Source organism: Patagioenas fasciata, chromosome 15 (assembly GCF_037038585.1).
Source record: "Patagioenas fasciata isolate bPatFas1 chromosome 15, bPatFas1.hap1, whole genome shotgun sequence".
In the NCBI taxonomy this organism is placed as follows: Eukaryota; Metazoa; Chordata; class Aves; order Columbiformes; family Columbidae; genus Patagioenas; species Patagioenas fasciata.
The window spans coordinates 16510111-16525648 of NC_092534.1; the positions used below are offsets into that span (position 1 = coordinate 16510111).

The window sequence follows — 15538 nt, forward strand, 5'->3', positions numbered from 1 at the left end:
GGGGCATTTCCTCGATGCCGCCTGTGGAGCTCTCCTTGGCTTAGCAGCGCCGTTTGCCTCCCCGCTCCACCTCTCCCATCTGTCCCGTGGGAGGCAGAGTTCATTCCATCACCTATTATGTTTTCCTCCCGCTGGGAACACATTTTCCCCGCTCCTCTCCCTGCGTGGGGAAGTTCAGGGCTGAGCGTGCTGCTCTGCATGGTTTGAGGGCATCAACCGCAGGGTCACCTTAGGCCATGTGAATTTAACGGCCTGTGATTAAGAACTGGCAGAGCAGCTTTTGTGAAGTGGAGAAATGTCCTAAATTCGCCGTAGCGGTTTTGCGGAAAAGCGTGAGATTGCTGCAGAGCTCAACCTGTTGGAAAATCTTCTGGTGGCTTTGTGGCGCTTGGTGCGGCGCTCGAATTAAGGGGGTGATGGTGCAGTGCGTTGCCTTTCCTTGCACCTCTTCAACATTGCTATAGGTGGGCATCTGCCATGTGTGTCCCGTGTTTCCCCTCAGGCAGACAGAGCGAATACTCCTCCTTTACAGCTGGTTGATCACATCTAGGTAAAGGGGAGAAAAAGCTAAACAGAACAGGATCTTGCAGGCTGCTACTTATATTTCCTTTAATAGATCAAAGTTGAAAACTTAATGACATCGAGCTCTGCATTTGGATGTCAGAAGGGCATATTTTGCATCAGCCAGAAGGAAGATCAAACAAACAGATTGACATTGCCTTGGGCTTTCTGGCTCTAGGACCGATTTGTAAGGCAGACCATTTTGGTTTATTGTACCTTACGTTGAATTCCTGAAAAAAAAAGAGATAAAGAGAATTTGCTAAGCTGCTGCTGTTGGTACCAGAAGTCTTGGACCTATACTTCTTGGATCCACATCAAGTGATATCCCTAAGGGTTTGTCTTAAGACTGCGTATATTGGAGGTTGTACCTGACATAAATTGTTTGGGAAGGAGACGGCAACGTGAAAGTACAAATCGATAAATATAAACTAACAGTAGTCTTAGGATACTTTCCACATGCGTATTTAGGGAGAAGAGTAGTCACATATTGGCAGAACGTCCCAGGAGCTCTGTGATTTGTGCTCCACGACCCCGTGGCAAGGTGCCAGTTTGACAAAAAAGAACAATTTCAGCTACACTAATGGATTGACCAAGGCTAATGGCAAGAGTTTTTCTACCCATCGTTGATATGTTGTCAGTACATAGAAGATTACAGAGAAATTTCTTGATCGTCTGCCACGAAAACATTTTTTTGTTATTAAAATGTTAAAAAAGAGCTACATTAATCTGGCTCTGTGCAACATCTTCCTTAGTGACAAGCAGTGCTCAGTTCTAAACTAAGAACCACCCGTGTCTAAGTTTTCTGCTCGAAGCCTCATTTTGTGAGGCGCTAAGCGCCAATGAACACCTTATCCTGCAATTTCATGCTCTTAAGTCACTACAGCTGATGCAAATCAGTTACCAGGCTCCTTTAAGGTCAAACTAGAGAGTGTTGCTTGTAATTACTGTACTATCATTGTTTTAATGAAATAAATGGAAGTCTTCTGGCCACACATCCAGAGTCAAGCGTGGGTTTCAAAGGTGACTTTCTGATTCCTCATCCTGCTTGGGCAAGGCTCCCGTTGACCTCAGGATTGCTTGAAGTGCCGTGATTTTCCCATTGACTTCACGGGGATATGGAATTCCTTCCAAATGCCGGCGAGGTCGGGGGACACCAAGTGCCTTTAGCATCGTGGTGTCTTCTGGCACCAACCGTGTGCTTCGTAGTTCTGTTTATTTAAAAAATAGAATCAATGCTGTGTTGATAGAAATGGTACAATTTGTGTTGCATAATGCATTGGGGTTTGCCTGGAAGTCGCTTTGCAGTCTGCTGTGCTCGCTGCCTAGATCTCTTCTCTTAACCCTCACAACGAGATGTGAACTCACAAAATGATACACATGCCTAAGATATGTAGCGAGACAGTGAGATACAGTACGAGCCAGAGGCCTTCTTCACCTTAGAAATCATCTTCTAAGCAACACATGCTCCTCGACGTGTCATTTTGCATTATAAACATGATGATAGAATATGGCTAATTGCAGCCGAGTTGAGCAGTTATATGTAAGCACATGGCTTAACATATTGGTTAGCTGATCATACTATTCCTTTTAGTCTTCCCAGCTTCTCTAAACAAGACAGCAAGAAATCAGTGACGTTAGGAGGGAGCGGTGCCAGCGCGTTGGACGCGGGATTAGGGCCGGTGGCTCGGGCCGTAGCGCTGGCATCGGCCGTGGTTTCTCTTCTCAGCAAGATGTCTGTGCCCACCAAGCAGTTCGGATTAGAGGCATTAGTTTTTTGTTTAATCTTTTTCAAACACTGCACGCGGACAGGGATACTTCTCGCTCTGAGCCTGGCCTGGGTCTTAGGCTGAGCAGAGCTCACGCTGCTTCCTTTTGAGTATCGCTTCAAACCGCCTTGAGCTCAGGGGGAGGTTGTGACAGCGCGAAGCTGCCAAAAGGAGCTGGGTATGAAGGTGTTGGGTGGCTGAGCTTTAGGAAGAGGGCTGGAGGAGGACCAGAGCGGATCCTCGTCTTGCACGGCACCAGTTGGGGTCAGGGGGTGGCCCGGTGCCACCGCAATGGGTGCGGGAGCCCTGGCCCGGTGCCACCGCAATGGGTGCGGGAGCCCTGGCCCCGCGCCCCAGCTCAGCGCAGGCTTTCCGTGGGGTCTCAGGAGAGCTGTTTTATTCACCCCACGGATGAGTTTTATGGAATATGGGGTACAATAAGAGCAGAAATAAAATCTGTTAGTTATCGCTGTTGTGTTACAGGACTGGGACTGCGGGTAAGGCCTGCTGTCTGCTAACCAGGTTCCAAAATTTCCCATTGAAATCAGTGGGAAACAAGCACTCTACGTAGGAAGCGGGAGCCAGCTTATTTGGGTAGATGGAGAGCCTGGATTTCACACTGACTTGTTTCAGACAAGGATCCGTTCAGCTGGTGAGGAGAGCGGACAGGACCCGCGGGTGATCCTGGCACTGCCTCTTGGACCTCTCATTCATCTTCTCTTAGCTACCTATGATAGTGTTTTCCAAGGAGTGAAGAGGGACCCCAAGGCACAGAGCTCCTTCCGAGGTGCTGAGGGTACCGCTCTCTTCACATCCTACCAGGCTCTGCTGGTGGTTCCACCAGCTTCATGCTCCTCAGGGCAGGATTTCCTGCGGGGAGGAGGAGTTGGTTGGTTTGTAGAGCAAACCCTTATGATCTGCGTTACTAATACAGCTGGGAATAAAACCAGTTCCAGAGTCACAATCAGCTGTGGATGCAGAATGAACTGGCAGCAGTGCAGAAGACAGAGGAGTGTGGGATGTTGTAGCGCGTAGAGAAGGTAACTGAGTACTGTGTAATAACCATTTCCATTTGTAGTGTACATCATAGTTTTCTTCGGAGCCAGCAGTGAAACCCTGAGGCTCTCCCGTGACGTTGCAGAGGGCACTGCGAGCAGAAGTGTCCTAAGAGTCTTAGTTTTGGTGCACTGGAATCTGCTCGCAGCCCTCGGTTTGCTTACATTGCCCTGATCCCCTGTTTGCAGGCTGTGCTGGTCGCTCTCGGACCCCACGGCACGGGACGCGACCTGGACCGCTTCACTTAACAAAACCAAATAGTTGGAGCGGTTGTTTTGTTGTTTTTTATGATAAATGAAATGCCAAGTTTTCCGTCCTTGCTTTTTCTCATGGCCCTTTAACCCATGTGGTAGGCTTATTTAGGGAACAAGACAAGCCTGGATGCTGTCCCAGAGTTTGCAGTAGCTTCAGATGCCCCTCCAAAGGTTAGGATACTTCACAGGGGATTTGTTCTGCAACAGAGAGGCTGAAAGGAAACCCATGCTAGTTACTTTTTGCTTTTGATTCTGCCCTAGTACTGCCCTGAAAACCAAGCAGATTTACAGAGGCAGCATTGTTGCTGTTGGGTGTGTAATGCCATATTTTCTACCATAGCCTCATGCCAGAACTTCAAAAACCTTCTCGCGAGAAACATTTCGAGTGCAATATTATTGTTCTTACTTCTGCACCTTTCCAGGAAGAAAAGCTTTATTATGCCTTTCACATAAAAATGCAACTGTTCTGCTTTAGATACGGTTTTGTGTCACAGAGTGCGCGCTGTTTCTGGGGGCTTGCACTGACACGGGTATCAGAATTAAATTGTGCATGCTTATACATGACATTTAATGTTTACGTCTTCCTCGCCTTCTGCCCTTGCAGTTGCATTGACAGGAGTTACCTTACACTAATTGCAGCAGGATTTGGTCTTGTGCCTACGAGCAGCACAGATTTCTATGTATGGAGCAGCGCTGTAGTGACCTTCATGCGAATAACGTACCTGAGGTTTAATATTTTGTTTCCTGTTCTAGGATATGAGGATGTTTCAGAAACAAACTTGAGATCCTATAGTGTTCATTCTGCTAAACATGTGCAAGAGAATCGTCCCGTGCCCATTCGCAGAAAAAGAAGCATTGGTAAGAAAACAGCTGTTTGTACCGGGGGGAGCAAAAGCAGGGGGTGCTTGTGGTCGGCCAAGCGGGACAGTTCACTGGGAAAATGAGACATGCACAAGGGAAAAAAGGCCATTTCTAGTTCCTGCCCTCCTTTTAGCACAGAACAAGCCGTTGCCTGAGAAGCTGTCTTCTGGAGGGTGTCCACAGCAGGCAGACAAGCACGAATTCTTTACATTCACTTTCTTGTTGCAGCATGTTAGAAAGCTAGACCTTGGTTAGAAAATGCTGCGATACTCAATGTATAATTCATAGTGTGGGGAACAACTACAGCAGTGTGCTTTAAAAAACACCAACAGTTGGTAGAGTTTTCAGTACAGAAGCTCCACAAAAGGAAACAGCTTGACTCTTTATTCCAAAGAAAAAAACCAGTTTATCCAAAAAATTAAAAGCCATTGATTGGAACGCTGGCGCATTCATTTCCTTCATTGCACGGGGCAGCAGGCGTGTTTACAGGGGGATATTTTTCTTATTAAACAATAATGACGGTGATACAACAAAGCCCAAATATACATTTAGAGGGATGTTGATGAATTTTAGGATAGGACGCCTGTAGAGAGCAGCGGTTCCGACACAGCCTGCTCCACGTGGCGCCAGTGCCTCCCATAAACAACAGTGAGACCTGGATACGCTCAATAACTCGCAGGAGTTGCCATCTATCCTGCAGTATTTGATCCGTTAGTTTTCTTGAGTTTGTGGCACTGAGAACTGAAAAGAACAACTCACTCTATTTAGCCGACTGAAACTCATCTCTTTCAGAACCCAGCCTAGATTTTTGTGTTGCGGGCACTCCTTGTGCTTCAGAAGTGAGTGAAGAAGCGCAGGCAGTGTTCCAGTCCCTGCCACATCCACCCCAAAGCTGTCCCTGCTTCCACTGCGAGGCAAACAATCCAAGCTGCCCCCAGAGAGCTTCCCATCGAGCGAGCTGTCCCTGCAATTATTTCCTGGACTATTTTGAATTATGGGCTTGACTTCTTAGGCAGTCCCTGAGCTGAGAAGGATACGTGGTGTGGATTTTTCACGGCAGCAGTGCAGAGTTACTCCACGATCCCTGTGTGGCTGAGACCGTTCTTCACAAGCTCACCTTCCCCAAGCCCAGAAGGGTATTGTTTTAGCTGCAGCATTTTTGGTCGTACCACTCTTGTGGTTTTGCCTCATTCAAGAAATAACGAATTAAATGCAACCCACCGCGTACAAAGCTTTGATAGCTGCACTCAGAAGAAGTTCCATTGGCCTTTGGGATGGCAGATGGACGGACTCCCAGAGGTGGGGATGTTAAGGAACTGGGAGTGGAAACCCAAGACTTGGAATTTTCAAGCTGGTGCAGGTTGTTTCCCTGCTGAGCCGATTCGGGTGTGATACAAATATCCCCAATGCACCTCTGTGGTGGCGTTTGCCAGGTGTCGCGTGTTTGTGTGATAATAAGTGTGCAATGATGTCCCCAATGTTGTAGAACAACAGCTGCAGTTGCACAGTCACCTCGGGGCTGTATTGGAGGATCATCCAACCTGGGGAGGCTGTCACTTCTAAAGAGCCAGGATTGTCTTATCTAACGGTCTTTGCTCCCAGCTGTGTCGGGAGCCAGACCCCTTAACTCAGGGCTGGGTTTTGGGAGTGTTTCTCTAGGGTAGCACAGCTGGTTTAGTGATGGGCGGGTGGTACCCAGGTGGAGACCATCATCTCAACCCGCCAAGGGTGCCGCTCGTCAGTGCCGTTAGCAGTGTGTCCGGGTGCTCACCTGGTGCTGTGACTGCTCTTGTGTCCGCAGAGGAGGCCATCCCGGCTGTCTGCAAGACACGGACAGTTATATACGAGATACCTCGGAGCCAGATCGATCCCACCTCCGCCAACTTCTTGATATGGCCGCCCTGCGTGGAGGTGAAACGTTGCACGGGCTGCTGCAACACCAGCAGCGTCAAGTGCCAGCCGTCGCGGATACACCACAGAAGCGTCAAGGTGAGCAAATCGGGGCCGCATGGCCCAAAAAGGGTCCTCTGAAGTCTAGAAACCCCAGGTATTCTTGTGGCTGTTCTGGGGGAGCTGGATTTTATGACCCATCCTCGTAGCCGCAGGGTCCGATACAACGCTCCTCTCCATTCCCAGTGAGCACGTGGCCTTTTCAAGTTACACGAGAATCTTGGGGTTGGATTTGGTTTTCACAGGATTCCCTTTAGGTTTTTATTTTTTTAATGAAAATAAAGTTGATGGTGTCTTTCCCATGATCTTGCACAGTACAAATCTGAAGAGTTAAGAAGATAAAGTGACTCAGGGGGCATTGGACTTAAAAAAATAAATAAATCACAGTGTGGAATGCTGTTTTCTTAATTAAATATTATGCAGCCTAAATTGGGCTTTTAGATTTGACAACGTAACACTTTTGATCTGAAAAAATGTGTTTCAAATTATCTTACCCCGGGGATAGAAGACTCAGCGGCTTCATGCTGTATTTACTCATTAGACAAAATCCCTGTTGCAATTTTCCAGTAAATACTACGTGAAATATTTCTTATGTTCATTCGCCTTCACTGTGTTCTAATTTTTATCAGTCTTTAAACAAGTACTGTTGATTTACATCTGTGTGTAGGAGATTAGACTTACTCTGAGCATTTATATTGTTAAGACTGTGGGTTCTTGTTGCCCTAAGTATTTTAAGAGCGGAATTTAAGAAAACCCCAACACATTCTTGAACATAAAGTTGCCCGGTACAGCACCCAGATCACTGTGCTTGCCATGGATTTCCTATTGAGAAAGGTGCTGTTAGTGTAGCCCTGGGTGTCCTAAATACAAAATAAGGCATCTAAGCCGTTTAGTTGTTTTTCATACACACAGACATGCATCCGAGCACATTTTGGTTTAATTTTCTGAATATCTGAGAAATGTTTTAACACCCAAATAAGCTGCATCTGAACATCTGAACATATTCCCTCAGTCTTTCCCAACATAATTATACTCTGCTCTTGCTTGCTGCCCTTTCTTAGCGGGATACGCTTCGCAGAAACAAGTTAAAATGAGGAAAAAGGTTGGGATCAATAAGTTGAGGGCTGAAGAACAAACTGGGGGAGTTGGAGCACCACAGCTGTAAACCATCCAGAGCAGGAGCTAAACAGCAAGTGCCTCAGGGTTATAATACCTAGTGCTGTTTGCCTTTGGGTTTGATGCCGCTTCCCGTTAATTTTGTGTAGCAATTTGTGCTTACGAAGCAGCTCAAGGTGCCCAGCAAAGAGCTGAGCTGCGCGTTGTGAACGTGCTGTTGGTACCTGTGTGTGACATCGCGACCCTGTGCCTGTTCACGTCGCGACCCTGTGCCCGTTCACGTCGCGACCCTGTGCCCGTTCACGTCGCGACCCTGTGCCTGTTCACGTCACAGCCCTGTGCCCGTTCACGTCGCGACCCTGTGCCCGTTCACGTCGCGACCCTGTGCCCGTTCACGTCGCAGCCCTGTGCCCGTTCACGTCGCAGCCCTGTGCCCGTTCACGTCGCGACCCTGTGCCCGTTCACGTCGCAGCCCTGTGCCCGTTCACGTCGCGACCCTGTGCCCGTTCACATCGCAGTCCTGTGCCCGTTCACATTGCGACCCTGTGCCCGTTCACATTGCGACCCTGTGCCTGTTCCCTGCCCCTGTGGCGATGGGGAAGGTCATGGGCAGAGCGGTCTGGCTGTCACCGTCCCTTCTGCTGGGGACACCGAGGGTTCCCTGGAAGCCACAAACCCCACAATGTGCCCCAGCACGCCGCTGTGTTAAATCAGAGTTTCTCATTCAGTCTGCTGATAGCGGTTTTAGTCCTTTCAGGTTTGCAGTCATTTTAGTAGGGCGCAAACTAAAAGTAGGCTCAGCTGAGCAGCTGCTCTTTGTGGCTGTGTAAATATATTGCCACCAGCAATATCAATATACGTCAGCCAGCGTTGGAGGACTAGTTTACTTCCAAAGCCCCAAGACTGCCCCAAACAGTCATTAAGTAGAAAGGGGAAAAACAGACAAGAGGTCAAGCAGGAACAGGGTGTTCATTGTGAAGGTTGTAGGCTGACCCCACTGTCACACCAGAAATTTCTGAACGGAATCCATATTTATGCCCTCTGGAGTCAGATCCTCTTGTAGCTTGGGTATAACTGGTGGTTTTCTGAGGCTTTTGCCAGTCCTGCGATCAGAGCTGGGTGTCTGCTCGTGCCGGTCAGTACTGGTCGGAGTGGGGGTCTCTGCAGAGGTAGGGGGGCGCGTTTGCAGAGCCTTCTCAGCCAGTCCTGCGGGGCGGCTGCACAGCCGGCCGGTGTTTCCCCCGATGTCAGACTGCATAAAAGCCCTCCTTTGATTAAACATTGAAAAGGCTTTCCCCGCTTCCTCCTCATTGACAAGGTAGTGAGATCATAGCTGGCCCATTCACACTAGAAAAACGTTCACCCAGAAAGGTCAGCAAGTGGGTTTGCATCATCCGACGGGTGGAAGCAAAGGGTGTTTTCTTTGTCTTACTGAGGGCCACTGTAGTCGAGGTTGAGAGACGGTTGTGCCGTGCGGGAGGAGCGGCGGAGGTGTTTGTGTTGGGGCATTTCTTGGGAACGTGGTTCAAAGGCTGTGGGGCTCGGGGATGTTCTTACTCGGCCTTCACTGAGCTTGGGAACTGGAGCTGTAGGGAGGATCCGCGCTGGGGCTGCTGGTGGAACAGCTTCCCCGAAATGGATCCTCCAGGGTTTCCCCTTCGTGGGGTAGATGGGTAAAGGGTGGGTTTCCTCTGCACCCTGAGAGGGTGAGACGGTGAGAGCACAGCCTCCTGGTCCCAAAGAAGTCTCTGCTTGGTGAGCTGCACCTGTAGAATCCAACAGAAATAACACGGCTGGGTGGGAGTTGCTGTTTGATCGGAAGGAGAGGATTGCGTTTCTGTCCGGATAGAGAAGTGGTGATGAGGACTGGTGAGTTAGAGGTGTTGGTGTCTGTTACACATATATTTCCTTTCCTGTCTGCAAAAGCATTTCAGTAACATCTGCAGATTCTGTTGCTTCTGCTGCTTGCGAGATCAAGTATTTACCAAGTAGCAGACCGTGATTTATCTGGGGCGTTTCTGAACTGAGCCATCCCAAAAGGTTTCTCATCGTGTTGAGCATGATGTTGTTCACGTATTTGGTCACAGCAGTGAATAACAGTTAATGTTATAGAGCAAATCCTGCCTATACTGCTGATTTTGAACAGCCAAGCTGAGTATCGCGGTTGTTTGCAGCAACGCTCATTTCCAAACTAAGAAACAGGAGCTAAAACCACTCCATCTACTTCAGCTTTGCCTTCTGCTTGGCCTTGAGCCATAGCCCTATCAGCTTTAGCCATTGCTGAATATTCGGTGTTGAGCTGATTTGGGGAAATTTAACCCAGTGTGTTCTTACAGTAAATTGAGGCAAAGACCCAGAGAAAAGGAGCTGGAAAGGGGGGAGTGCAGGAGCGTCTCCTCAGCCGATATCTGGGGTTGTCCAAAGGGGTTTTGACGAGAGATGGGAAAAAAATGCAAGAATTCAGAGGGAGTTATTGAGCAGCCACCAGCCCCTGACGAGGTTAAAAAGGCCTTGCGGAGCCAATTCCGTGTGTAGGAAAAGTGGCTGTATATGTAATGTTTGCAGGCTTAAGAACATTTTTCTTCCGTGACTGTTTCTGTCATTAGGATAAACAGCACTTTGATTTTAGCTGTGACTTAACTGGAGATTACTGCCAGCACTTGGTTGGGACCTGCGGGCAGGACCAGCCGACAGGTATCAAAGGTCAACTTAAGAATGGGGGACAAGACAGAAAACCAGAAAGAGGGGCCCGCAGAGGCTGAGAGGAACCCAGCCAGGCCACAGGGGACACAGGGACCCCACAAGAGCCGTCTCTCCCCGGAGCGGGGTGACGGGTTTGCTGCAGCACCCTCCAGTTGTGCCCATACTCCATACCCCACCCCAAATAACTGTGCACCAGGTTTGCTGAGGAAGGGGTTTTGCCAGAGGAGCACGCCATGAATGTCTTCAATGGGTGTTTTGGGATGGGAGGCTGCCGGGATCTGAGGTGGCAGGGCTGCCCGCCACTCGCCGTGCCACCCATGCAGGGCAGGCAGCACAGCTGGCAGGGCAGGCACAGCTGGCAGCGCATGCAGGGCATGCACAGCTGGCAGGGCAGGCACAACTGGCAGCGCATGTAGGGCAGGCACAGCTGGCAGGGCATGCAGGGCATGCACAGCTGGCAGGGCACGAACAACTGGCATGGCACGCAAAGCTGGCACGCCATGCACAGCATGCACAGCTGGTGGGGCATGCACAGCTGGCACAGCATGCACAGCTGGTGGGGCATGCACAGCTGGCACAGCATGCACAGCTGGTGGGGCATGCACAGCTGGCACGGTGTGTCCTGCGGGCACGGTGCCAGTCGTGCCCTCCTGCCCATGGAGCCGTGACTTACCAGGCCCCACAGAATCCCCAGTCCCTATCTGGTGCCTCTCTGTGCTGTTGGCTTACATCTTCCTCGCAGACTTGATGGCTGTGAAGGTCATGGTTGCAAGGTGAAGGTGGATTTTTCCTCCACTGTGTCAGTTTGTGTTTATTTCAGTGTGGAAGAAAAGCGTTCAGTTGCTCTTTGGTTTGATTTCCCGGCCTGTATTTAGCTTATCTATCCATCACGAGTTTTTGCTGTTGTGAGGAATTTTCTGTGCTCAGACTTCTTCTGCAAGTTCCTGCCCATGATGAATATTGGCTTTGTGCTAGGGGCGTTTTGGCCATCTCTGCTTACAGTCCTGTTCTTTTCCTGCTATTATTTAATCTCTCCTGGAGAAGCTCTAGGAAGGGTGTTCCTATGACATTTCCATTAGGCCACATGTTTTTATCAGATTTTATTTTCATTTTTACTTAACCACCACATCACACCTCACGATAGCACATAGAGTCCACAGTGATGCAGGTATGGTGCCACTGATCATACGTAGTTTAACTAAGCGGGTCAGTTATTTCACTGCCTTTCTTTTAGAGAGTTTTTATGTAGTGACACTTTGTGTTTTTAGAGGATTTGAGGATTTTCAGTTTTGTTGCGTTAGAGACAAAAGAAGCTGATGTTGGCTTGTTGAGGACCGAGCATCTCCAAGCGTGTGTAATACACTGAAACTGTGCAGGATAAACACTGGGGAGACAAATTCAAAGAAGAAAGATGCTAACACAGGGCCAAATCCTGTGCTGTTCGCATAGCTGTCCCTGTTCACACCCACGAAGATGTGACCTGCGCGTGTCACTGTTCCAGATGAGCATCGTGTGGCAGGAGGTGTTAATGGGTGACGCGAGCACAGCGACTTAGCCCGTTTGTGCTGCTCCAGTTGGAGTGTTCGCAGCATCTTCCAAAACTGCATTCCTTCAACTTGTGCAGCATCAAGTAGGGCAGTGGAGCGTGTGTTGGATTGTACTTTAACTACAACAAAAACCAGCTTTGAATTGCTGTGTAAATTCATTACGTTCTTCAAAGTGTTATCTTTTTTTTCCCCTTTTGTTTAATACCAAATAGCCACAGAACTGCATATATCGTTATGTTTGGAAAACCAAGCAAAACAAGGACAGACTTTTAAAAGCTTGATTACAGTTTATTTTTGTTGCATGTAGTTTTCAATAAGACTGGCCTGTTCTAACAGCTGTAATAAGCATGGCAGATCTGAAAGCTATTTCGTGGTTCCTGGGCCTCGTTCTTTGCCTCTGATGATGGAGGTGTCTTAATTACTGTTTGTTTTTGTAAATTTTAAGGATTAGTCATCCTTTGATGGCAGATGACTCAGTTGTACCCTGCATTTTCAAATCTTTGTGTTCCAAGGCTCGATGGAGTTGGGTTCTGATGGGAGATTTGACCATGGTCGGTATTTCAGCAGAAGTGTTCTTGTTTGTCACAGCCAGCTCTTAATTTGTTTATATGGAGATGTGATAGTTTTGGAAGGTACCTTTCAGTGTGACACTTCAGTTATTGCATCTGTCTCTCTGCAACTTTGGTTTGCTGGGTAAATGGGAATCGTCTCCAGATCCTGTTGACGGAAGAGCTGGATCTGAACTGGCTCCATGAGCACCAAGGCAGATCTCCCATCAGCTGCAGTGACACCAGGGTTTAGCTTCTGTTCCTGTCATTCCGTGGCCCTGGGTAGTTGGTGTCCACAGAGCTAGAAGAGTGATTCTGGAGCTGGAATGTGTTTCATTTCGTTTTTCCCCAGCCACCACTCTTGTTTTGTGGCACTGTTCCCGCTTTGGGAGGGCCAGGGAATGATTTTCAGAGCATAAAGATTCATTTGGAGTATTAAATCCCTACCAAACACACAAGTAAACCACTACCGGAGAAGTCTGGTGTAGCTGTGGATGCTGGATTTGGTAGTAACTGCAGCTTTTGGTTGGCTCAGACTTTGCAGCTCTGTGGTGTTGCTTTTGCAGAGACCACCAGCCTCTCCTGTCCTTCTGCTCCCCCATCCAATTTATAACGCACACCTGTACTATGTAGTCTTCCCGTTTGCGGGCACAGCCACATCGCAGCCCCCTCTTGTGACAGATAAATCACTGATAGGACTGAGAGGCCATGATTTAATGTCATCAATTCCCATTTCAGGCAAATGATGATCACCTATTCATGCAGTGTTTAACACAACTGTAATCTGAACACCGGGCCCCCTGCACACTGTCTAGCACTCTCTCTGCCCACATGGTGCTGTATTCCTTTGCACGACCGTGATTATCGTGCCCGTAACACTTAGCGCAAGTCTACACGCAGTGTCCCACAGCCCATCTCAGCACCCAGCTCGTCGGTGTTCTCAGCCCTTGTTCCATTCCTCCTCTCCTGGCCGCCGAGTTGGTCAGGATGTCCTCTTGGTCAGTGTCCCCACACCCCAGCATCCTTCTTTTCCACATTGGTTTCCTTCGGATGGGAGACCCACGTGTATCCGGAGCTTCTTCAGGATGCTCCTTCCTCCAGCCTCACTTTGTCCTTCAGACTTGGTTGTTCTAAGGATGCTTTGACCCAAAGTGGAGCAGTGCAGTGGGAAGCAGTTGGATGGATGGATGGAGAGGAATAGTGTATTTGCCAGCTATCCCAAATAAAATCAAACATCGGATCCAGTTTGCGAATGGTAGTTCCCTTGGACCTGAGAAGAGTGCATGGGAACTCCTGCAAACGAGTCCCAGGTCATTGCAAGGAGTGAGTAGGGTTGAGCTGCTGCTTTCTAAGCTGATACTCAGACCCTGGTTCTAGAAAGAGTTGGGCACTTAACTTTCAGAGGGCTCTGGAGACACCAGTTTTAAATGATAAAACCTATTCCAAACCAACCTAATGACTTCCCTGTGAGCCTGCAGCTTAAGAGCAATGGTTGGGTCAACACGTGCACAAGATGATGCTGGAAGTGGTGATCTGCAGGAACAACCGCTGATGTGAATCTGTATACAAGTTTATTGTGATGTATGTGAAAACCGAGCTGCTTAAAGCTTCAAAATGAACGGGAAATTGTTTTATCTCTTGGGGGAAAAGAAAATTGTTTCAAACTGCTGAACTTGAATAAACAAATAGTCTGTGCAGTAAATGGTTACACGATGCACAATTAAGATAAAACGTGATTAGTATGCTAACATTTTATATTGGTTTGGCTACGTTAAAAAATAGATGTAGTTATCTGTCTTCAGCTCTGAACTATGACTGTGTTAATGTGTCTCAGTACGTACCTCATCGTATTTTATAGGTGGCAAAAGTGGAATATGTTAGAAAAAAGCCAAAATTAAAAGAAGTTCTGGTGAGATTAGAAGAGCATATGGAATGCACCTGTACATCATCAAATACTAATTCAGATTATAGAGAAGAAGAAACTGGTATGTTTTCCTTTTATTTTTGCATTAATGCTGATGTCGTATGGACTTTATTTTTATATTAGTAAAGAATGTAAAGCAAACTTTGCTTCCGGTGAACTCAGCGGAGGAGCTCCCGGCTGCTTCTCTGGGTGCTGAAGATACAGAATTAGGGACAGTTTGTGCTGGATGGAGTTGGGATTTGAAGTGTAAAGTGTGTCAATTCTCATTAGGTTAGCCTTTACATAAATGCAAATATCCAATAGGATTGAGGTCTTGCTTAACTAAGTTAAAGTTTGTCATGTTGCAGCTTATTGGTGAACTCTGTTGCCTAATTTCTTCAGACTGTGTGGAGACAAGGCTAAGCCTGAGATTTACTTGACCTTGGGGAAAATATTAATGAAATGAATATAAAGCACTTAGGAATAAATTCAATATTCAAGAGTAAGGAGTTTTGAAACAGCATTGCCCGTTCCCGTTGTTTTCTTACAAGAATTTATTGTCAGTTGTCACGTTAAACCCAAGTTTGCCGTATCAAGTTTGCCTTATTTACGTTACCATGGGGGAAGATTTATGTGGGAAAAGATGTATTTTCAATCTGACTTTGGTAAAACCACCTAAAATCGTTAGCTCAGATCTTCTTAGTAGGGTGCAATCAATGCAGAACTTGACACGTATTCGAGAGACCCCCTATAGGAACCTCCCTTTGTCCTCAGTCTGTGGGCAGCAGCCTCAAGTGTGTTCACATTTCTGCTGGGAATTTAGGGCTGCGGGAGACCCATCCCAAACTTAGGAGTCAGTGAGGAGCAGGTAAATATGGGAGAGCTGCCCAAAGGTGATGGGGTTTGTCTGCTGTACGGTGTCCGCCCAGCATGGAGACACAAACCTGGTCTAAGCAAGTGTACAGAGCAGAAGGATTAGAATTGGTATAAAAGCAAAGTTAAGCCTCTGTGATTTTGTGTGACATCGATTTATAGTCTGAGCTGAGCGTTTTAGCTGAAACTAGGTTATGAGTAGATAAAATCACATTTGAAGTTATTATTTTTATGTGTGTATGGTTTGGTATTTTTCCAATGTCTTCTACTTGGAAAAACAGTTTTTCCGAGATCAATTCTAGTTTTTCCCAATGTCTTTAATCACCACAGACGAAGCAGTTCAGATTTTAAGGTGAAAACCTCTTTGTGATGTGTGTGGAAAATGGAGTAGAATTGTGAT

At 47.6% G+C, this 15538-nt stretch overlaps 1 protein-coding gene across 6 annotated transcripts in view; it reads left to right on the top strand.

Moving 5' to 3' along the window:
* The window catches only part of PDGFA (platelet derived growth factor subunit A), a 36675-nt gene that overhangs the window by 5063 nt on the left and 16074 nt on the right, over positions 1–15538 (top strand). For 5 of the 6 annotated variants that reach the window (XR_010652407.2, XR_010652408.2, XM_065850482.2 and 2 more), the window contains exons 3-5: positions 4391–4495; positions 6300–6487; positions 14221–14347. Coding sequence is in view for 3 of the 6 variants with exons in the window: in XM_065850482.2 (XP_065706554.1) it covers positions 4391–4495; positions 6300–6487; positions 14221–14347 (420 nt within the window). In the remaining 3 variants the exon portion in view is untranslated. The remainder of the gene's footprint in view (positions 1–4390; positions 4496–6299; positions 6488–14220; positions 14348–15538) is intronic. The other variant, XR_011741431.1, reaches the window with a different exon arrangement.